This window comes from Eulemur rufifrons, chromosome 8 (assembly GCF_041146395.1).
Source record: "Eulemur rufifrons isolate Redbay chromosome 8, OSU_ERuf_1, whole genome shotgun sequence".
Taxonomy (NCBI): Eukaryota; Metazoa; Chordata; class Mammalia; order Primates; family Lemuridae; genus Eulemur; species Eulemur rufifrons.
Genome location: NC_090990.1, coordinates 49,524,233 through 49,547,266, shown reverse-complemented (window position 1 = coordinate 49,547,266; position 23,034 = coordinate 49,524,233). Strand labels below are relative to the sequence as shown.

General features: G+C 43.7%; 1 protein-coding gene and 1 pseudogene across 7 annotated transcripts in view; one reads left to right on the top strand and one right to left on the bottom strand.

Annotated features, from left to right (window-relative positions):
- Positions 1 to 13,333, bottom strand: part of AK4 (adenylate kinase 4) — a 70,540-nt gene extending 57,207 nt beyond the window's left edge. For 2 of the 7 annotated variants that reach the window (XM_069478029.1, XM_069478034.1), the window contains exons 1-2: positions 12,852 to 13,333; positions 12,362 to 12,635 (exon numbers count right to left, since the gene is read on the bottom strand). In XM_069478029.1, coding sequence (XP_069334130.1) covers positions 12,362 to 12,506 — 145 coding nt within the window. In that variant the 5' untranslated portion in view covers positions 12,507 to 12,635; positions 12,852 to 13,333. Of the gene's footprint in view, positions 1 to 12,361; positions 12,714 to 12,851 lie in introns of those variants that run through there. The other 5 variants (XM_069478032.1, XM_069478036.1, XM_069478033.1 and 2 more) reach the window with 5 other exon arrangements.
- Positions 949 to 1,566, top strand: LOC138389577 (large ribosomal subunit protein eL14 pseudogene; annotated as a pseudogene).
- Positions 13,334 to 23,034: the final 9,701 nt, after the last annotated feature.

Sequence of the window (23,034 nt, the reverse complement as noted above, 5' to 3'; positions counted from 1 at the left end):
GGACACCATCAAGAAAGTGAAAAGACAACATACAGAATGGGAGAAAATATTTGCAAATCAGGGCTGGGAGCACTGGTCCATGCCAGAGGCATGAGGACAGGAGTTCAAGACCAGTCTGGGCAACACAGTGAGATGCCATCCCTACAAAAAAAATTTAAAAAATTAACTGGGCATGGTGGCACATGTCTGTAGTCCTAGCTACTGGGGAGGCCAAGGTGAGAGGATCACTTGAGAGCCCAGGAGTTCACAGTTGCAGCGAGTTATGATGGTGCCACTGCACTCCAGCCTGGGCTACAAGACCCATCTCCTGAAAAAAAAATTTTTTGCAAATCAAACATCTCGTAAGGGACTCGTATCCAGAATATGTAAAGAATTCAATGATAAGAAGATAAAGGAGCCAATTTTAAAATGGGAAAAGGATTTGAATAGACATTTTCCAAGGAAGATATGCAAAACATCAGTAAGCATATGAAAGGAAGTTCAACATCATTAGTCCCTAGGGAAATACAAATCCAAACCACAATGAGATACCACTTTACCCTCATTAGGGTAGCTAAAATCAAAGACAGACAGACAGTAACAAGTATTGAAAATGAAAGAGAAGTCATTGCTTAAGTCATGGCTGGTGGGAATGTAAAATGGTGCAGCTGCTTTGGAAAACCATTTAGCAATTCCCACAATATATTAAACATAGTTACCAAATGACTCAGTAATTCTAGTCCTAGGTATATACTCAACAGAGATGAAAACACACATCCACACACGAACTTATATACAAATGTCCATCAGCTAATAAACAAAATGTGCTACACCCACACAATAGATTATCTGGCAATATAAAGGAAAGATGTACTGATACATACTACAACATAGATAAACCTTGAAAACATGCTAAGTAAAAGAAGCCAGACATAAAGTCACATTTATTTCTTGCTGAACACTGCTGACATGGTGTTCAGGCGCTTCGTGGAGGTTGGCTGAGTGGCCTATGTCTCCTTTGGGCCTCATGCCAGAAAGCAGGTTGGGACTATAGATATTATCGATCAGAACAGGGCTTTGGCTGATGGACCTTGCACTCAGGGACGATGATAAGCCATGCCTTTCAAATGCATGCAGCTCACTGACTTCATCCTCAAGTTCCCACACAGTGCCCACCAGAAATACTTGTCCGACAAGCCTGGCAGAAGGGAGATATAAATGTAAAATGGGCAGCCACAAGATGGGCCAAGAAGATGGAAGCCAGAGAAAGGAAAGCTAAGATGACAGACTTTGATCGTTTTAAAGTCATGGAGGTAAAGAAAATGAGGAACAGAATAATCAAGAAGGAAGTTAAGACTCTTCAAAAGACTGAAAAGCATCTCCCAAAAAAAGCACCTACTAAGGGTGCTGTTGCTAAAGTTCCAGCAAAAAAGGATGACTACTGCAGGCAAGAAGGCTCCAGCCCAGAAGGTTCCTGCCGGGAAAGCCACAGGCCAGAAGGCAGCGCCTCCTCCAAAAGCTCAGAAGAGTCAAAAAGCTCTTGACCAGAAAGCACATGTTCCAAAGGCATCTGGCAAGAAAGCATAAGAGGCTATTATAAAAGTAATACAGGTTCTTTTTGACCAAAAAATAAATAAATAAATAAATAAATAAAAATAAAGTCACATTGATATGAAATATCCAGAATAGGCAAATCCATATAAACAGAACTAGAGTAGTGATTGCCAGAGGCTGGAGGGAAGTGACTGCTAACAGATACAGGGTTTCGTTACAGAGTAATGAAAATGTTCTGAAATTAGGCAGTAGTGACGGTTTTATCGCTCTATAAAATATACTAAAACCACTGATTTGTACACTTTTAAAGGATAAATGATGTTGTATGTAAATTATATCTTAGTAAAGCTGTTATTTATATAAAAAACAAAAATACCAACCAAAATCCCAATGGATTCCCATCCAGTGACATGCCTCAAGGTCCCATCTTTCCAGCTTCCTCTTCTACCATCTCCTCCTCACTTACAGTGCTCCAGAGACACAGGCCTCCTCTCTTCTCCACTTATTGAAAGTTCACTCCTACACTAGGGTCTTTCCACACGCTGTTCCCTCTGCCCTCAAATCTTCACATCCCTAGTTCCTACTCTCATTCAGAGCTCAGCTTAAATGTCACCTCCTCAGAGAGGCCTCCAACGTTACAAGCTCAAGAAGTCTTCCCAGTCATTCTCCATCACTGTGCTACCTTATGTTCTTCACAGCACTTACAGGAGATATCAGGTACAAGGCCTAAGGTACACAAGGTGTTTTATTTTTCCCTTGTTTATAGTACATCTCCCCTCCTCCCACAATAGGCTATCAAAACATTTGTTGAACTGAAATTAATAAATTTACTATTCACATGCCAAGAGACTATCACTGAAGTTATGAAATAAAATATCTTACAGGGAGAGGGTAATACATAACAAACTAGAGGTACAGATGGGTGTGAGAGAATTTCAGAGAAGAAAATGACCTGTAGCGGCAACAGCTGTGGAAAAGGTGTGTAGAAGCAATAAGAGTGGAAACAGACTTTGAAAAATTAACATAAGTGTGAAAGGAATTACAGGCAAAATGCACAGCTGAACAGTGCACGTTGTCTATGACCTCTATGTTCACCCACACACATGCACACCACCGCCCCTCATGGGCACATAATGTGGACCTTAGAACTTGAACCCTAGACTGTAAGGGCCTCAAAGACAGAGAACAAGTTTTCCTTTTTCATGCCTCCCCATACTGATGCAGGGACATTTGTCAAATGAATAATAAAATAACACCGAGTTCAGGCATTATTCCAGAACTTTTGCCATTATGATGAAAAGCAATCTAGACCTCCTCACAACAGAGATGGTTTCTATTTTAGACCTTGTGGTCCTTTTGGAGGGGGGGAGAATCAGTGCTTCCTTTAGATTTTTTTTTTTTTTGGTAATGTTTTAGGGACAGAACAACAAAAAGCACATACCTCTAGCCCACCCTTAAAAAGCCTTCTGAACCTCAACGTACTTGTGGAGAGATTCCCTGGTCTGAATGTGTCCCCCAAAATTCATATGTTCACACTAAATCACTACTGTGACAGTAGTAGGAGGCGGGGTCCTTAAGAGCTGATTAGATTACGAAGCCTCCTCCTTTGTGAATAGCATTAAGTCCCTTACAAAAGAGGCTTCATGGAGAGCTTGGCCCATCCTTTCTGCCATGTAAGGATGCAGAGTTCAAGGCTCCATCTTGGAAGCAGAGACCAGTCCTCACCAGACACCAAACCTGCCAGAGCCTTGCTCTTGGCCTTCCCAGCTTCCAGAACTGTAAGAAATAAATTTCTGTTATTTATAAATTACCCAGTCTCGGGTATTTTATTATAGCAGCACACACAGACTAAGACGTGCTGACTCCATATGGCATTCACAAGACATGAGTATTTCACTAGTTTCCGGGCACCAGGATGGTAGCATGACATAATGGGAAGTTTAATCCTAGCAATGGAGACTCAGGTTTGAATGCTAGTTTCCCTTTAACTAGCTTTTTGACCTAGGGCAGGTTACTCGACCTTTCTGAGGCTATTTATTTGTAAATGATAACAATTGCTCTGTAGATCTGTGTGCAGATCAGAAAAAATATGCATACATTAGCCAGTCCAGGACCTGACAGATGCTTCTTCACCCACTGCAAATGTTGGTTGGGCCCAAGTCACAAGAGTTACAAAGGGTCAGGGTCTGGGTCTGCTGCCCAGAAAGAAGGTGCTGATGGAAGATCATAAAATAGTTGATTTTTAGCTTCTTAGAAATTTGATGAGCTGGAATGACTTTGCATTATTTCAAAATTATCTGGCCAAGTAAGGGATGCTTGCTGCTAGACCTGTTGTTTAACTAGAACAAGAATTCTTAGAACTTGGAGGTGAAACTGTTAAAATATAACATCCGCCGTCTAAACTGAACTTCATGAAGCTATACAAATGAGACCTTTTGTACCATGTCTTAAAGGCCAACCTGAGAACTAAACATCATGTGAAGAGGGGAAAATATACAGAGTAACCCAAAAGCCTCTACTACCCACTCATGCTTAAAAACAAATTTTATTAAAGTTTGCTAAAGGGAAATACACAGTTGACATATCTGATCTATTGTCTATTGTCAAAGTACATTGCTTAAAACCTTACAAGGAAAACCAAATTTCTAAGTCCTTAAATCTTTTCACAACATAGACCAATACAGCAGACTAACATAATATGATACCATTTAGCAATTTACTTGGTAGATTTTAAAGCGTACAAGTAGGCCGGGTGCAGTGGCTCACACCTGTAATCCTAGCACTCTGGGAGGCTGAGGCAGGAGGACTGATTGAGCTCAGGAGTTCAAGACCCGCCTAAGCAACAGCAAGATCCCTGACTATACTAGAAATAGAAAAATTAGCAGGGTGCTGTGGTGCGTGCCTGTAGTCCCAGCTACTAGGGAAGCTGAGGCAAGAGGGTCACTTGAGCCCAGGAGTTGGAGGCTGCAGTGAATTAAGAGGATGTCACTGCACTCTACCCAGGGTGACAGAGTGAGACTCTGTCTCAATAAAATAAGATAAAAATAAATAAAGGGTACAGGTAATTCGATATGTTGTTCATAATGGTTGAATTTATACCTAATAGTTTGAAACCCAATTTAGTAGTTTAATGATTGCTTGCTATCACTTGAGTTCAGGAAGTTTGAAGCAGAAGTTTAAAAGCTTCATAAACTATGATGCCACTATATTTATGTGTATCATAAAGGAAAGCACAAGTAATGGGAGCCAAAACAGGTGACATGGAGCAGGCATGATAACTCTTTCCTGTGACAGTATAATTAGAGATGAAAGCAGATTAAAATGATGATATATAAGGTATGAACAAGCCATAAAAAAGCAAGGACCTCTTGTGGACCACAAACAAACTTTAGAAGAGGCATTCCAGGTATGCCGTGACAATGACCACCTCATCTCTTCCCCTGGTAGCTGCACTCACTTGTCTAAACTCAGCTCAGGAATCACCTCCTCTAAAAAAGCCTTCCCAAATCCCACCTTCTAAATGCTGGGTAATCTGCCTCCTCCCTGTGCATGCACATCTTCCAGCCTCAATTACTTTATTTTCTACTTGTTTGCCTGCCTCTTCTCACAAAAAAAACTTAGCAGCTCCTTCAGGGAACAGACCTTGTTTCACCTCTTTGCATCCCACAAGCCAACACTGCCTGGCACTCAAACATTTGTTGAAAGACGTATTTACCAGGACATTCAGTGCAGCATGTTTTGTACACCAAAGGACTGTAAATAACCTAAATTCCCATCAACAGGGTGCTGCTTAAATTGTAGGTTTTCGAAGTATGGTCAGAGGGCCCCTGAGGGTCCATGAGACCTTTTTAGGGGTCCATGAATTCCACCTTTCACTACTACGTATCTGTATTCTCTAAATACTTTAACCGAAACAACATAGCACCAAAGACTGAAGAACCAGATATGAGAATGATGCTTTCTTCTATTAAGCCAGAGATTTGCAAATATGCAAAACAATACTACTTTTCTCATTAGATTTTGTTTTAGAAAATTGCTGTTTTTCATAGAAATATGGTAACATAAAATGGATGGATTTATTAGTTATTTTTATTAATATTTTTAAATTTCTCAGTTTTAATTTCTATTAAAATCTAAAATTCATATAAACAAAGGCTCTTTGGGGTTCTCAATATTTTTTAAATGTGTTAAAAGGTCCTGAGACCAAAATATTAGAGAAAGGCTAGCTAAAGAAACTGTGGTACATGTGTACAAGAAAAGAGAATGTGGCCAAATTTGTAAAAGAAGGAGGTAGATTGATACGTGCTGATAGAAACCAATGTCTAAGCTATAATGCCAAGGTAAGAAAAAGAAGTGCAAAAGAATAAATTTGTTCTTTAAGAGGCATTACCGTATGCTGTAGATGTACATATAAATTCTTTGGATGAACACCCAAAAAATGTTAAAAGCAAGCACCTCTGCAGAGATGAACTGGGGAGCCAGGGGTCAGGGAAGGGAGGGAAACTTTCTACTCTATTCTTGGTGTACTATTTGAAAATGTCTGCATATTTTACCTTCAAAAAATAAAAAAAGGAATAAATTATATTGGAAAAGAGAAATAGTACATGGGCATTAAATTCACATTAAAGAACAGCATTTAATGGCATTGGAAAATGTTAAATGACACATTGTTAAGTAAATCAAGCAATTTTAAAAATAGTAATGCTATAATACTATAATACAATATAGTAATAATATAATTCAAAGACTCTGTGTGTATTTCTGAAAAACAATCTGGAAGGATATGCTGTATATAAAAGTAGTAGCAGTGATTTTTTTCCTTCCAGTTAGTGGATTACAAGTGATTGTCTTCATCTTTCTCAGCTTTCTACACTTTTGATAACCTACACATATTATTTCTATAATCAGAAAAACAAAGAAAGAATTCACATATGTATGAATGTATATCTATATTTACATAAAATATTTATTGAGCCAAAAAGTACAGAATAAAGTAGCACCTGAAAGCTACCAAGAACTTAACTGGGTGTCTGTAAGTTAAGTTTAAAACTCTCTTCTTCCTCTGTGGTTTTTGTTTTTTTTTTTTTAGACAGGGTCTCCCTCTGTCACCATGGGTAGAGTGCAGTGGCATCATCAAAGCTCACTGCAACCTTAAATTCCTAGTAGGTTCAAGTATTGCTCCTACCTCAGCCTCCTAGAGTGCGAGGACTGTAGCTGGGACTACAGGCGTGGGCCATCACACCCAGCTAATTTTTTCTATTTTTGGTAGAGACAGGGTTTCCGCTCTTGCTCAAGCTGGTCTTTAACTCCTGAGCTTAAGCAATCCTCCCACCTTGGCCTCCCAGAGTGCCAGGATTACAGGCGTGAGCCACTGCACCCAGCCTAAAAACTATTTTGATTCAATAGTTTTATTCCTAGAAACCTATCTAAGGAAAGTATATTTGTCCAATGTTATGCATACAGTGACGTTCATAAGAGCTTTCTAAGCAGCAAATAATGCAAATAAACCAAATGTTCCCCATAAGATTGGTGAGACACACTCTAGTTCAACTCTATGGCACATTTACCCAGCCAGGCACTCAAGGCCAAAATTCTAGGACTGGTTGTACACATCTTTCTCTCCATCACCTGTCACAACCAACTCATTATGTCCAGTTGGCTCTGCCTTTACACATATCTCAAAAGCCCTTCATTTCTCTCCTTCTTTGCACCACCACCCAGTCCAAGCCAAAGTCCACTCTATTCATCCATGTTGCTCTTCCTCTTGCTCATCTGGAGCTACTCCTCCACAAAGCATGCAAAAGGTCACCTTTCAGAAGGTTAATCCATGCATGTCACTATCCTACTTAAAACCCTTCCATGGCTTGCCAGTGCCCTTACAATAAAATCCAATCCTTACCAGGATCCTCAAGACTCTACCTGATCTGGCACCTGCTCATCTCTCTGACCTAACTTACTTCTGCATCCCTTCTGCACTAGGCTCCAAACATACTGCCTTTTCTCTCTGTTCCTCAAGCAAGCTGTTTGTTCTCACCTTAGAACCTTTGCACTTACTGTTTCTTCTGCCTGAAACACTCTGCTCTTAGATCATAGCATGTTCATTTATTATGATATGAATGGAGGATACATTCACCTCCCAGAGAGGCCTTCCTTAATCACACAACCTAGGACAGCCACCTTGTCCCAGGTCACTAACTCATCACCATTTCATTTCCTTCGTAATATGCACTTCTCATACTATCCTTTTTATCTCACACATGCTTACCTTCTGTCTCCTGAATCCCCTCAACCCCTAACCTCCCTGTGGACTCTCACCTCTATGGACAAAGGAATATTTGAGTAAATACTCAAAAATATCTGCTGAATGAATGGAATATTTATATGGATATTTAAAATATTTTTGAAGAAACTTTAAGAACACAGGGAAACTCTCACAATACATATCTTAGTGGAAAGAAGAAAAGTTATCAAATACTATAACACCAAGTTTGTTGGGGATAGTGGCAAATACACAGAAAGGAAAAAAATAACTTCTGTTAGCATTTTAAAGTGTCAGGGTGGTATTAAGGGTAATTTTTACTTGCTTCTGCAGTTTCTTCTACCATTTCACATTTTCTAAATTTTCTACAAAGCATGACTTTGATTAGAAAAAGCTACTTTTAAAAAATGATCACACTCGAAGAATGTGCAAAGATTCACATATGCGTGTGGCTAAGACAGACTTACTGTCATGGGATGCCTTATTCAGGGCACAAATAGCACTCTTCAAATATGTGTAAAAACCCTCAAAGAAACAAACAAACACAAGCAAGCGGATGTGGAGTGGACCTTTGGACTGGAGAGAGGCCTCAAAACCAGTCAGACCCTTGCTTGACCTGTGCTACATCCTGAATCTCACCAAGCTAAGGGAAAAAATGGAATACAGTATACTCTAGAAATCCTGTAATAAGCCCAAGACCCTGTATGATGTATGAAAAAGGTTAACTCTTACAGTGAGCTATTAATCATGCAACGGTGCTCTAGCCAAGGCAGAGAGAAGTGCTGTCTCAAAAAAAAAAAAAAAAAAAAAAGGAAAGAAAAAGAAAAAGTTAACTCCTGAAAGTTGTTTTGGATACATTGTTGAGCCCTGACTCTTAAGTCTCTCTGATACAATTTCTCTATTCCTCCCTTACATAAGAAAAGATACACATTTATACTTAATCTGCAACAACAACAACAAAAACAAAACCCTAGCCCTCTGAACTAGGCCATCTTTTCAGAGAGAAGAGGCTCAGCCCATAAACTACTTTGAAATGCTAGTCCCATCTGCAAACTCCAGCAAGAACTGTACTTAATATTAAGAGCAGAAACAGGTTTGTTCTTGAACATATTTTCTCTCAATCAAGTCCAAGAGGCTTCCAGATGGAGATTTGCCAATTTTCCTGCAATTGAAGATGATAGATCCAGTATAAAATAATGTGCTTTTTAAAAACTATCACTATTTGTCCAATCCTTAAAACAGGATTTTCATATCCTTCAGATATGACCCAACAAAACAATCTACTGCTAAGTATCAGTATTTTTAACAGGACTCACTCTCACTCCATTGAGTGCCAGCCCTGTGTGTGTATGTACTCATACATGCATGTGCATGCACATACACAAGGAAAAAAGCTAATATTCCTTATGACAGAGTATGGGACCCAGATCCTGGTAATCTAACATAACTCTCTGTTCTATTTACTCATGCAGTGTGCTAAAGAAAATCTCAGTGAAAGATCTGCGGGTGTGTCTTCAAATAAGGTAATTGATAAGCCTCAGCCCTACTGCTCCAGGCAGTCTAGGAAGGGCCAACTGGGTGACAGCTATCATGAAGCTAATCTCAGATCTATACTAAGTACAAACTTTTACCATAAAGCTGACTAAAAAATAAGGACTCTATGCCCGTAGGCTGTTTGATTTCTGTGGGAAAATGTAGACCAAATTTGTGACCCATGCACTTCAACAGAAACTTGATGAACTCCTTTTATGCGTTAGATACTTTGCCAGATCCCTGTCCCTTAAGCTTGAGAGTGGGAATCAGAACATAATATAGGTAGAAGGACAACAAGGGGCACACGATAATCTTAAACAATGCTACTGCTCCCAGTATCTAGAACACTGACACATGGCAGGTACTCAGCAGATACCTACTGTATGAATTAGACAGGCATTATACCTGCATCTTACCCTGCATTATAATTGTATGTGACAGTAGCAACATAATCAACAAGATATGCGCAGAGGAGAGAGATGAATTCTGCCAGAGCAGGTGAGAGAAGACTTCTCAGAAGCAATGACATCAGAGTGGCCCTTTCCTGAGGAGTAGCTTTTCACCAGGCAGTGGCTGCAGGAAAAGGAAGGCCATGTAGATAAAGAGTATGCCCAAATCCAGGCTGGAGCAGATGGCCTGAAGCACTTTCCAATTCAAATTCCTACACGGTTCTATTTCCTGGGCTTTGTTATGCTGCATCATCTCCTTCAAACTTTCAACTATAAAAGGGTACCTACAGAGAGGGTGGTTGTGCTCCTCTAGCAGGAAATTAGCTAAAAGCAAACAGCAGGTAACAGAAAAATGAATACTGTGGAATGTTTTATTTACCAGGCAGTGAGCCTGTAAGATTCTTAGACTTTCTGAGAGAGAAAAACAACCCGATACGAACCCCTAAGTCCACTAGAAGCACATCACTTTAAAAAAAAAAATTGATGCCCTTTATTTTTCTTCTTCTTTCCCCATGAACGGTTTTAAAATTGGTTCATGCAAAAACTACTTGAATCAGAACAGAAAAAGAAAATATAAATACTTCTGTCACTTCTTACTCCAGGGTGAAACACTAGGGAGGAAATAAATGAAGGCATTTGAAAGAGAGCAGAAACCAAAATTCAGAACAAAGTTTTTTGTTTGGTTGGTTGGTTTAGTTTTTTTGAGACAGAGTTTCACTCTGCCTCAGCCTCCAGAGTGGCTGTAACTACAGGAACGCCCGGCTAACTTTTCTATTTTTTGTAGAGACCAGGTCTCACTATGTTGCTCAGCCTGGTCTCAAACTCCTGGCCTGGAGTGATCCTCCCGTCTCAGTCTCCCAAAGTGCTGGGATTACAGGTGTGAGCCATCACACCCAACCAAAGGAAAAAAATGAGAACAAGGGAAAATGGCAAGTGGAAAGTTTCCAGAACTCCTAAGAAAGTGCAGAAATAAGCTATTTCCCATCACATCCTCTTTAAAAATGGAAAAGACCACTAGTCCAGTCCGAGAATGGACAGTATGAAGCCCTTCATGCTACAAGGAAACAGATCACCAAGTCAGGTATAGGGAATTATGGGATGGGCTCCAACCCACCCTAGCCACATCCTCCCTCAGTGTCTCTCCATCTCCCTACCACGAAGCCGCCCAACCTAAACACAAAACCCTTAGGTTGAGAGCCAGCCTTCCCTCTTGGGCTGCCCCCCCCCCCCCAAACTGCATTCCAAACACAGCATTCCAAGAATAAAATGCATTTGAATGTAGTATTCAAATCAAAATAGACCCACTTGAAGTAACAATACCCACAAGTGAAAATTCAAGTGCAATCCGGTACACAGAACTCTCCCTTCCGAGACATGGGGTGGGGGGAAGTGTTTGTAAATGCTTGCTTTTACAACCCGCTTAAGAGGTAATGAATTAAACTCTGCCTTGGAGATACTTTAACTCCTTGCTCTCAAGCTTTCCTTTTGTTTTAAAGTACAGTTCTCCACTCACCTCTTCAAACTAACCTGTGCTTCAGAAATGTAGATCCTTGGATAATTACCCCATGATGGGCAATAACCACCCTGGACAAAGCGAAGACCCGTCTGCAATACAAGTTCTCGCAAAGGAATTGCTAATTAGGAGCACCTGCATCCCAGAAGGGTTACGCGCCTCGCAGCAGAATCCCCGCTACCTCTCGCCTTTTAACGCCAATTCGTCTGACCGGTGCGAAGGCGGAGCGGGAGGAGCGGGGGAAACGGACGAATTGAACACTGTCAGACGATCTATATTCCCAAGTTCACCAGGCCAGGAAAGGGAGGCTTTTCTAGCCAAGGGAGGCAGCTAAAGAAGCCATTTCCAGGAAGGCTGGATTCAAATGTAATTTATCAGAACGAGTCTCCTATTAATCTCCTAAACGCCAGGCCCCGGCTTGGGGAGGAGGGGGAGTTGGTGGGGAGAGTTTACCTTAGAAGGCGACAGCGAACAGACAGGCCTCTCAAAGCCACCCCGGGCTCACTCTGCCCAGAGGCCCGAGGCTGCGCGGAGGGGCTGGAGGGCGCGCGGCTGCGAGCCCCACCGCGCCACAGGTTCCCCGGCGCGCAGCCCGGCCGGACTCCCACAGGTGGGCGGCGCTCCGCCTCGGGGGCTCGAGCCAGAGGGGGCGCGCGGCTCACTAGGGACTCGGGGGAGTGGGCCGGGGACCGAGGGGCTGGGGGACGGCTTTGCCTTAAGGAGGCAGCGTGAGAGGGAGGCTCGGGGTTTTTCGCTGCACGGTTCTCGTTCCGTCAGCCGGGTGGTTGCGGGCTTTTCCCCAAGGCAGGAGGAGCCGGGTGGAAAGAGGAGCCGCAGGCGCCTCCCACCCTCCTCCCCGCGAGCGTCAGCCTCCTCCCCGGGCGCGGTTAAGCCGCGCGGCCGGGGGCCGCCGACTGCATGCGCCCCGGCACGTACGAGCCTGCACGACCACACGCGGGCGGGGGAAGGGCGCCGGGGATTGAGGAACCCGGCCCCTCTTGGGCCCTTTCGCGCCCCGGCCTAACCCGATCCCGCTGCGGCTCACCCCCGCCCCTCGCCCCCGCAGCCCCTCACCGGTGTTGGCCTTGATGTTCTCCCGCAAGAAGTGGCCGCTGGAGAGATGCTGGAGGCCAAAGTTCTGGGCGATCCTCTGGCACACGGTGCCCTTGCCCGAGCCGGGCGGCCCGAGGATGACCGCGCGCAGGAGTTTGGAAGCCATTGCCTTCGCGAGGAGGAGGGCGGCCAAACTGGCAGCCCAGACAGCGGCCCCGGAGGGAGCCCCGGGAACTTTGTTTCTTGGCCCCTACCTCTGGCACCCTCAGCTCGCGCTGGGACTCGCCGGCCGCCCCTACAGGGGGAAGGAGAGACTTTTGAGACAACCCCTCCCCTCAGCCCTGCACTGGGACCGACTCAAAGGCGGAGTAAGGCGCCACGCTACACCTCCCCGCCCTCCTCCGCCCCCTCCGCCCCCTCGCCCCCACGCAGAGATTCTGGAGAGCGCCAGTGCCCCCGCCCTGCGTGGTCAGCCTCCGGGGAGGTCAGAGGTCGGCCTGGCCAGTCCCACCTCGGTCTTTTCCTCTGTCTCGCTCCTCACGCCGCGTTCCAAGAAGGGAGCCGGGCGGCCGGGCATCCCCAAGCCAGTCTCTGCCGAGCCAGGGAAGCTGGGAGAAAGGGGTGACTCGAAGCGCGGCGCCCGCCGTCCCACGCACTAGGCAGCCTAGGGGGCTGAGCCCCTGTCTGGTCCCGGCACGTGGGCAACGTGAAGTCCGCGTCTCGGCCCCTCCCCGGCTGCTGTCACATCCCCCGGGGTCTCAGCGGCCGCCGCCTCCCGCTTGCACTCGGAGGGGCCCACCTCCGCCTGGGGTTGCGGATGCGCTCCCCAGCTGTGGGGCGCACGAGGAGCCCGAGCCCGGCGCCTCTCCACCAAAGCAATCAAATAAACACACACCTCAGCTGGAGGCTGCGCTCGGAGAGGCTTCCAGCCCGGATCCCGCAGGGCGGCGCCGCCTCCGCCCGCCCAGCCTCCGAGCCCCGGCCGGACGCGCGGGACTCGCTCCTTACGTAAGCCGGGGAGGCAGACTCCGCGCGAGCCGCGGGCCGGCGCCCCCTCCCCTTCCCACCCCGCCTTCCGGGCCCACGTGCTCCCCGCGACCCAGTGCGGGCTGCGGGGGCGACGGCAGGTGGAGACGACGCGAGGGAGAGACACCCCTTTTTTGCGGTCGCCTAGGGACTCAGCCCACTGTGAAGGAGAAGGAAAAATACAACTTGTTGAGCGCCTACTATGCGTCAAGTTCACAGCTAGGTGATTTCATTATGCAACAGCCTTTCCAGGTATGGCATTTACAGATGAGGAAAGGAGGCTTGGAGTGTGACCATTCATTCATTCATTCAACAAATGTTTATGGCGCGCCTAATATGTGCCAGACACACTGTTCTAGGGCCTTGGGATAGAGCCATGAACAAGAGATCGAATCCTGCTCTCAGGAAGTTGCGCTCTAGCGGGAGTTTTGAACCCACGACTGACTCCAATGTCCATATGCCCTGAGGAACAAGGAAGAAGAGGATGTCATTCACCGTGCTCAGGACCTTATAGGTAAGTGATTCCAGGACTTACACGTCCATTATGTTGGTGCTATTCCTACAACTCGCCAAGTCCAAATGGAAGCAGGCTCTCTCCCCCTCCTCAGCCTCCTCCGCATATCCCAATCCATATGCTGTTAATTCTGGGTCCACCTTACACACAGCCTTCAATTTCCCACCCCAAGTAGTGCCATAACCACCCATAAGACTCCAACTTCTGTGCCATTCCATTTTCCATACAGTTGCCAAAATATTGCCAAAGTAAAAATCAATTTGTATTATTTCCCCGCTTCCAATATTATCTTCCCTTCAGGATAAAGTGAAAAAAATCTTCAGAAGGGGCGCACAGGTGCCTTCCACACACCTTCACATTCTGCACACTCCTCCTTCACCTCCATTCCACCGGCCACCTGCCTGTGGAAATCCATTGCAGAGTTCTGAACGCCACCACCGCGGCTCAGAGAGTCTGAGGAACGCAAATGGTGGGGATGGTGTGGAAAAGAACCTCCTCTCAATTCCTGGCTGCTCTGTTGTGGGGCAGGGGTCAGAGCCTGACATAACATCCTGCCACCCAGCCCCTCTCCCCCCACTCCTCCAGGCACAAAATTGGCCAGACAACACACTCAGGCCACAAATGTCACGCCAGCATTTGTTCCATAGACTCATCTCCCTCTAAGATATCTCAGAGTGCTGTAGACCTGAGAATGAGTCCCTTCCACCCTTCACTGGGAACAAAGAGAAGAGCCTCTGTGGGGGCAGGGGTGACTTAAATGCCCCTCTTCCTCTTGCCGTAGGCTGTATAATATTAATATATAGCAGATACTTCTTTGGAGCGGTTCTCAGATGTGAGCATGTATCAGAAACACCCAGAAGACTTGTTAAAACCTATTGCTGGAATTGGACCAGGAAGTGGGGACAGAAACAAAAAAACATTGCTAATTCAGTTGGTTGGAGCTGGGGTTTCTAACAAGTTCCTAGGTGATGCTAAGGCAGCTGATCTGGATACTACACTTTGAAAACCACTGGTGTCGTGAACAGAGCATTGACACACCGGAGGTGTGTGGTATCTTGACTACTCTGCCTGCTCTTTGACCTATGGCCCTTAACCTCTTTTCTTTGTAAAAATTTTGTAAAATGAGGAGGTTGGATTTAACAAATCCCGAAGATCCCTTTGAATCTATTAAGAATTGATTCTGTAAGTTCCCACAGGACATAACGGCTTTTAGCCTACACTAGTTAGATGAACCTTACCCTAGCACCCAGTTCTTTTGCCTACTTTTGAAATATCTTTACCAATATCACCTTATAATATCATGGAACAGTGCTGCCACTCACATGATCTTGGGACTTTATGCTTTGGGCAGCTTAAATTATGAAACAGAGTTGTGACATAGGCAAACACATTAGAGAAACTCAGCCAACATCGGAATCTAGCATTTCACAAAAGAGCCCTCAGTGGATTATCCCTGCACACAGCCACCTCAAGGTCCCCCAGCTCAGCTTCTGACTTGCAAGTGCAGTGGAAAAGGAAGAAATGGGCTTTGGAGCCAGACATAGGACAACAGCAAACATTGACTAAGATTGCAACAGCATCATTCACTAAGTCTGCAAGCCTCATGGTCTCTGTGAGCCTTAGTTTGCTTAAATGGAGATAATACCCACCCCAAAGGCTTGCGGTGAGGCTTAAATTAGATGTATATAAAGGACTTAGCACAGTGCTAGGCATATAATAAGTATTCAGTCATAAATATCATCATCCCCATTATTAACCATGGGTCAGTTATTTAGCCTCTTTGAGCTCAGTTTCTGAGTTATGAGGAACAAATGAGATAATAGGTACTCAGTAAATGATAGCTATTCTTATCATGTATATTCATGTAATTAACTTCTTCCTGTGTGTCAAGGGTTTTTAACCCATTTAGAACATTTATCACAGTCTGTGAGTTATTACACAACTATTTATTAATGTGTTTCTGTCTCCTCTGCAACACTGTAAACTCCAAGCTTTCTGTACTCAAAAATATATGGCACTTTGCCTGTAATAAATAACCTTGTAATGTTGACAAGTCTCCCTCCCCCTCATAACACACTCAACATCAAGCTGCATCGCCTCTCTGGGATGGTAGTACAAAGTCTACATTTGATGACACTTTTACACATTCCTTCGTCAGATTCTGACAAGCTTGCAAACAAGGTAGGGTACAGATTATCATTCCTTTTCACAGACAAAAAAACTAAGGTTCTGAGAGGTTAGGTGAACTGCCCAAGGTACCAGAGCTAGCTGATGGTGCAGCAGGGACTAAAACACAGATTTTCTCATTCAGTGCACAGTGCTCTGTTTTCAGTCATTTCCATACTACTTGCACAATTTTGCCATAACCTTGTACCACCTTGGCTCTTATCTGCTTATCATGTTTCTTTATATTGACTCAATTTGTTTAAATAATTTATTTGAAAAAGAAACTGTATATAACTCACTAACCATAAGTAAAAGGACACACTAAAATAAACGAGAAAAATCAAATAAGGGTCAGCTGGAATCTACCGCCTGTTGATATTCTGAGCTTAATCTTTGTTTTAAAAAAATGGGACAAGGGGTAGGGGGTTTGTTTACCAAGTGTTAGATATTTAAGACATATAGCATGTAAATTAGACTTTCTGCTTATCTGTGATCATCTGGCTCAAAATAAAATTAGAAAGGGAATTTTTTTTTTTTTTTTTTGAGACAGGGTCTCATTGTTTTGCCTGGGCTAGAGTGCAGTAGCACCATCATAGCTTACTGCAACCCGCCAGCACCTGCACTCAAGCAAGTCTCCTGCCTCAGCCTCCTGGTACTACAGACATGTGCCACCATGCCCAGATAAATTTTTATTTTTATTTTTGTAGAGATGAGGTCTCACCATGTTGCTCAGGCCAGTCTCGAACTCCTGGCCTCAAGAGATCCTCTTGCCTCAGCCTCCCAAAGTGCTAGGATTACAGGTGTGAGCCACTGCGCCAGGCTACCTTTGAAATTTAATTTAATATGACTCACCAGATTTTTTGAAATTGTGTAATCTCTCAAACCACAGTTCATGGATGTGACACCGACCCCACCTCTAAAAGCAAACCCCCATTGTTCCAGCTATCACACCTCTCTGTCATTGTCTTTCTATCATAATTTCATGTTTATTTCCGTTGTATTTAATGGAGACTGTAGGCTCCTTGAACGCAGTGGCCTCATCATGTTCCTCATGGCCTCCGCACAGCTTGGTAGAAAGTGCAGCAGGTGGGGAACACTTAGCAAATATTGTAGAAAGACTGACTTACTGCTGAATGAATGAGTGGATAGAGATATTTCTCTCTTTGCCTTCTGTGAAGCTTCTCTGGACAGATATGAGAAAGGCTAGTGACTTGGGCCCAGATTCAGAAAAGAAAATTATGGGAAGAAGGGATGAGATATCTGTCTCAGTGTGCGCTGTGCCTTTCTCCCTATAGGCTCTCCATAAATACTCAAGAAGCCAAAAGGTTGTATTGAGAGAAGAATAAATGGTGGATAAAGGACTAACATGGTATTATTTGTGACCTTAGTATAGTCTTACAAGTGAAAGAACCATCTTAGCCCCCAATTTTACCAGCCCACATGGTTATTAACCTATAACATCTTAATAGTGATTAAAAAGAGGCAGCAGCATTTATTTTACAAACCTGCTCTCACATCACAGCTCTCTCAGACCATAAATAAATAAATAAATAAAGTTCCCAAGCAGTTAAAAAAAGATGGAATTGGGAAGAAAAAAGATCAGCATACCTGGTATGACCCACTATTCTCCCTGAGCAACAGACTGGAAATCATTCCTAGGATAACAGTACATGACAGAGGCACTCTCTTAGGAGATGAAGATGTTGACCTCCCACCCTTGGTCTTTTCACTTTGAAGCACTAGAAAGCAATTTTACAATCTGTTACGCTCCTCCCTCCAAACATATCATAAAATGATAATGTCATGATGATGTCTTGCCCAGAATTTTGCTTTGATTTGTACATCTGATAGTGAGCATGGACAGGACTGTGTCATTCACATTCTTCACCCTATCTTCCCAACCACAATCGATAGCAGATTCCTTCTAGAAGTTGCCTTGCAATTAGTAGGCAGGCCTGGAGATCAGATGTGTTTGGGCGTATCTTTCCTTTGTGCAAAGTTAACTGCTAGAGGAAGTACAGCTTTATTCCTGCTGCAGCTGGATGAAGGGACTGGAACTGAATACTGAGCTTATTCTGCTCAAGTCCAGCTCATCCAGGCTGGGTGCGGTAAAGGGGATCTCCCTTGTGGGAGCTTTCTAAGTTTGGGCTTCTGGTAAGAGCACTAAAGATTATAGTTAGCATTTATTGAGTACTTGCTATGTGCCAGAGAAATTCTAAGATATATTAATAGATAGATATTAATAGAGATATAATCATAAAAGTATATAAAATTATTTTTAATGTACAATTAACTATTCATTTATTTTTTGAGACAGAGTTTCACTCTGTCGCCCCAGCTAGGGTGCAGTGGTTTGATCAGAGGTCACTGCAACCTCAACTCCTGGGCTCAAGTGATCCTTTTGCCTCAGCCTCCCTAGTAGCTGGGACTACAGGCATGCGCCACAATGCCTGGCTAGTTTTTCTATTTTTAGTCAAGACAGGATCTCACTCTTGCTCAGGATGGTCTCAAACTCCCAACCTCAAGCAATCTTCCCACCTAGGCCTCCCAAAGTGCTAGGATTACAGGTGTAAGCCACTGTACCTGTCCTGTTTATTTATTTTTTAACCTTAGATGGAGGCAGCATAACTGTTAACATTTATTGAGTGCTCGCTATGTATCAACCCAATTCTAAGTGCCATCTATTTTATATATAATGTTATGAAATATATCATAATATTATATACTATAATATATGTAATACTATTTAATTCTTATAACAGTCCTATGACATAGGTAGTCTGTTATCATATGTACATCCTACAGACCTTAAAACTGGAACACGATATCTGATAACTTGCTAGAGGTCTCACAGCCATAAGTGGCAGATTAAGGACATAAATCAAAGCATTCTGCTTCTGAAGTCCATGCTCTTTCATCACTGTGCTATGCTGATTCACAAACCAATGAAGTAACACTCTTAAGTATTTGATAGAAGAGAAAGCTAAGACACCAAGAAGAGGTTAGCTAATTAATCCCCCAGTGACACTGAGCCAGTAGGTAACAGCTGGGATTTGAACCCAGGCATCTTAGATGGGGCCAAAGCACTTAACCACCACACCCTACTGCTTCTCAGTAGTTTAGTGAAGAGGTTCCTAAGACTCTGGGAGGAAGGTTCTGCACCAGACCACTGGTCTATAGAGAAATAGTTCCAGGAAAGAGGAAGCCACTTGTGTTGAATTGGCTCCCTCAACAATCAGGTGAGACCACCAGCATCCAATGAAAGGTGCTGCCCTCTCAGGAACCTTGCCAGGTTTTAGCTTACATCTGTCCTCCCAGACTTGTCAGTTCATCTGTCAGCCTCTTGTTGCCAAATATTGCGTGTTCCAGGTATTGGTCTTGCTGCCAGATCCTTTTGATCTGACACTTGACTCGCTGTTAACCTGGCTCCCAAACAGCATTCCTGCTTTGTTCTTCACCCCATGACAACAGGCCAGCCTACCAACTCTGGGGTTGAGTTCCAGCTGCCCCCTGCCACCCCCCACCTCACTAGCACACCAGTCCCAAACTTGGCTCCCAGATCCCCAGCCCATGTCTCAGTCCCCATTTGCCTAAGAGGTCACTATGGACAAGTCATTCCTAGGCAAACTAAAAAAGTAGAAAAGGGAAAATAAGTTTAAAAGTGTGCCTTCTTAGAGGGTTATGCAGAGGACCCAGAAGATCAGAAATGTGATGACCAGAGGTAAGAGAACATACACCAGTTAAATGAGAGTTTCCAAATGAATTCTAAGAGTAGAAAGTAGAAATAGCGTAGAAATTAAGAGGATGGACTTTAGAGACAGATCAAGAGATTTAAGACTTGGCTCTGCCACTTACTAAATATGTGACTTTATCAGTTCCTTAATTTGTGCTGCATTTTTTCTGTGTTAAAAATTGGCCTAATTATTAACAGTTCCATGTCATAGGGTTTTTGTGAGCTTGAATGAGTTAATATACGATGGCTATCGGGAAAGTATCCAGCCATAGATATAATGGCTACGTGGATACAATGTAAAGAGGCTTGGAACATTGCTTGACATGTAGTAAGCACTTTATGTGTTAGTTGTATTATTGGTCCTTAAACCACCACAAAGCTCAATGTGCTTCATGACACTACAGGCAGGTTCTTAGAAGAATTAAGCTATGGCAGACAAATTTATTCTACCACTAAGGCTATTTTCTAAGAACCCTCAGGATACATGAAATTTGTGTTCACATAATGACTCCATATATTTCGCCCAGGTACAGTGGCTCACACCTGTAATCCTAGCACTCTGGGAGGCCAAAGCAGAGGATCGCTTGAGCTCAAGAGTTCAAAACCAGCCTAAGCACAAACGAGACCCATCTCTGCTAAAAACAGAAAAAAACTAGCTGGGTGTGCACATCTATAGTCCCAGCTACTTGGGAGGCCGAGGCAGGAGGATCACTTGAGCCGGGGAGTTTGAGGCTACAGATAACTATGATTGTGCCACTGCACTCCTGGGTGAAAGAATGAGACCATGTCTCAATGAAATAAATAAATATAAAAATGAAAAAAAAAAGACTTTATAAATTTGAAAACAGCCATCTTGTCCCACCCGAAGCTTCTCTTTTTTGTGCTAAATATTCTACATTACTCAGCCATTCCTTATGTAATATGGTAGCTTCCTGGAGACAAGCACACCAGTGTGTCTTTTGTTGCTTGTTGAATCAAAACCAATTTAGAAAAAGAAAGAGGAAAAAAGCACTGGAAACTTCTCCCGTTCATCTTCAAAAACATAGATAGGCAACATAGAAAGAATTTCTCCTTCTTAATGGCATATTAACAATAATGACAAAAATAACTAATATGCATTAAATATTACTATGCCATGTACTAGACTTCATTTTCGCTCTCCCCCTGGACTTCATTTTGAACTATGCAAGTCCCTGGGAGTTTTTAGATGATCATGGAGTATCCCTGAAAAAGGATGATACGAGATTTCTACATGGTAGATAATATTTCTGTCCATGAAATATTCTAATTTCCCTTTGTGAGATAGCCTTCCCTATCCTGTTATCTCGGGGGTGCATGCTGAATGCTGTACAGCACTCTTATTGATTTTGCTAATGTAATTTCAAATCCATTCACCTTTTAGGTCTCTTTTGGATGAATATAAACCTAAGGTGAGACACATGGCAACATATAAGACATTATATGTGTTGGGGCTCAGGAACCAATACCCCAAAATATGGTGCTCTGACATGTCAAACTCAAGAAACCTCAAGGTTTCTCCGACCTTTCCCCAGCCTTCAGGCCCCCCGATGATTCCCAACCCCAGGTCTCCCCAAAGCACAGGATGAAGTTGAAGTTCCTTTATCACCTAAGATTCAGACTCATCAAGGAGAACAATTGTTTTTTCTTCTCCTCCCTATCAGACCAGGAATGTAACCACACCTGAACTGACCCTTCCACAAGATAATGTTTGTTGAACCATTCATTCTCCCTGCTAATCCTTTATTTCCCTTCAACAGAATTCCTCTTCTCCCCCTTCCCACAACCTGTTTTGCCAGGATGGTATATAAGCTCCTCAACCCTGTTGGGAGGTGGGTAATCACTCACTGGTTCTCCCCGTGTATAAGTCAAATAAATTTGTATACCTTTTCTCCAATTAATCTGCCCTTTGTGAATTGATTTTTCAGGGGAACTTCAGAGGGTGAAGGGGAAGTTTTCCCTTCGCCCCTTCACAGGTGTAGTCTGATAAACCGTCCTGTGTTCTGGACATTATATTTCTTCTATTGCAGGATAATGTTTTCCCAAATTTCACCTCATGATCCTTCTCCCTCTTAATGCAACAACCAAGGAATTTTATGTCCATTGCCTTAAGGAAGAGATTAATACAACAGAAAGAGTCTTTCCTTGGTTTTGAAATTTGGATTAGGCTCCCTGGAGAAGTACTTGTGCTTAGACAATACAAATGATTCAGGAGCCCACAAGTGGTTTAAGGCTTTCTGCTTCCCACATCCAAGACTAGGAGAAATCCCTTAGCTAGGCAGAAGGAAGAGTCGGGGGAGAATGTAAGTAGAAATGATGTCCTTTTACAAAAGGGGGACCTGTATACCTGTTTATTTCCCAGAGCTGAGCTCTAATAGGGAAGAAGAAAGAATTGGCTGTTAGGTTGGAAAGGCCCAAATGCAGAGAAGGCTTGTATTCCTTTTCCCAGGTAGTACTTAGAGAAGTAGCAAGACCCCAGATTAAAGTGTACAACAGACTAACTCTGGTCCACAAACAGGTCCTGTTTGGCAAGCACAGGATTTTTTTTTTTTTGAAACAGTCTCCCTCTGTCACCCCAGGTAGAGTGCAGTAAAGTCATCATAGCTCTCTGCAACCTCAAACTCCTGGGCTCAAGCAATCCTGCTGCCTCAGCCTCCCGAGTAGCTGGGACTGCAGGCAGGCATCACGAGGCCCAGCTTATTTTTCTATTTTTAATAGAGATGGGGTCTCGCTCTTGCTCAGGCTGGTCTCAAACTCCTGAGCTCAAGCTATCCTCCCGCCTCAGCCTCCCAGAGTGCTAGGATTACAGGTGAGAACCACCACGGCCTGGCACAAGCACAGGATTTTTAAACAAATTGATTTTGAATGACTTTGGGAAGAGGGTGCCCTCTCTAGGTTTTCCAGTCTTCATTTCCTATTATCTTAAACCTAGTCTACTACACTGACTTGCCCTTAAAGGCATTTGAGTTCAAAGTCTCTGACTATGTAGAAAGACATGAAAAAACTGCAAGTGGTTCCCCACGGGCCTCAGCAGAGTAGCAGCATTTACTCAAGAGAGTGGTGAGGGAGTGGGGCAGAGGGGAGAGAGAGAGAAAAACAGACCAAGAGGAGCCTGACAGTCAGGCACAGAGACAAGTCACTTATGATTGAAAATCAGTTGTTAACAGCTCTTCTCAATGAACATTGATGTATGTGGTGGGTGAAAACAAAACATGGGTGGGGGGACAGTGAGGGGGG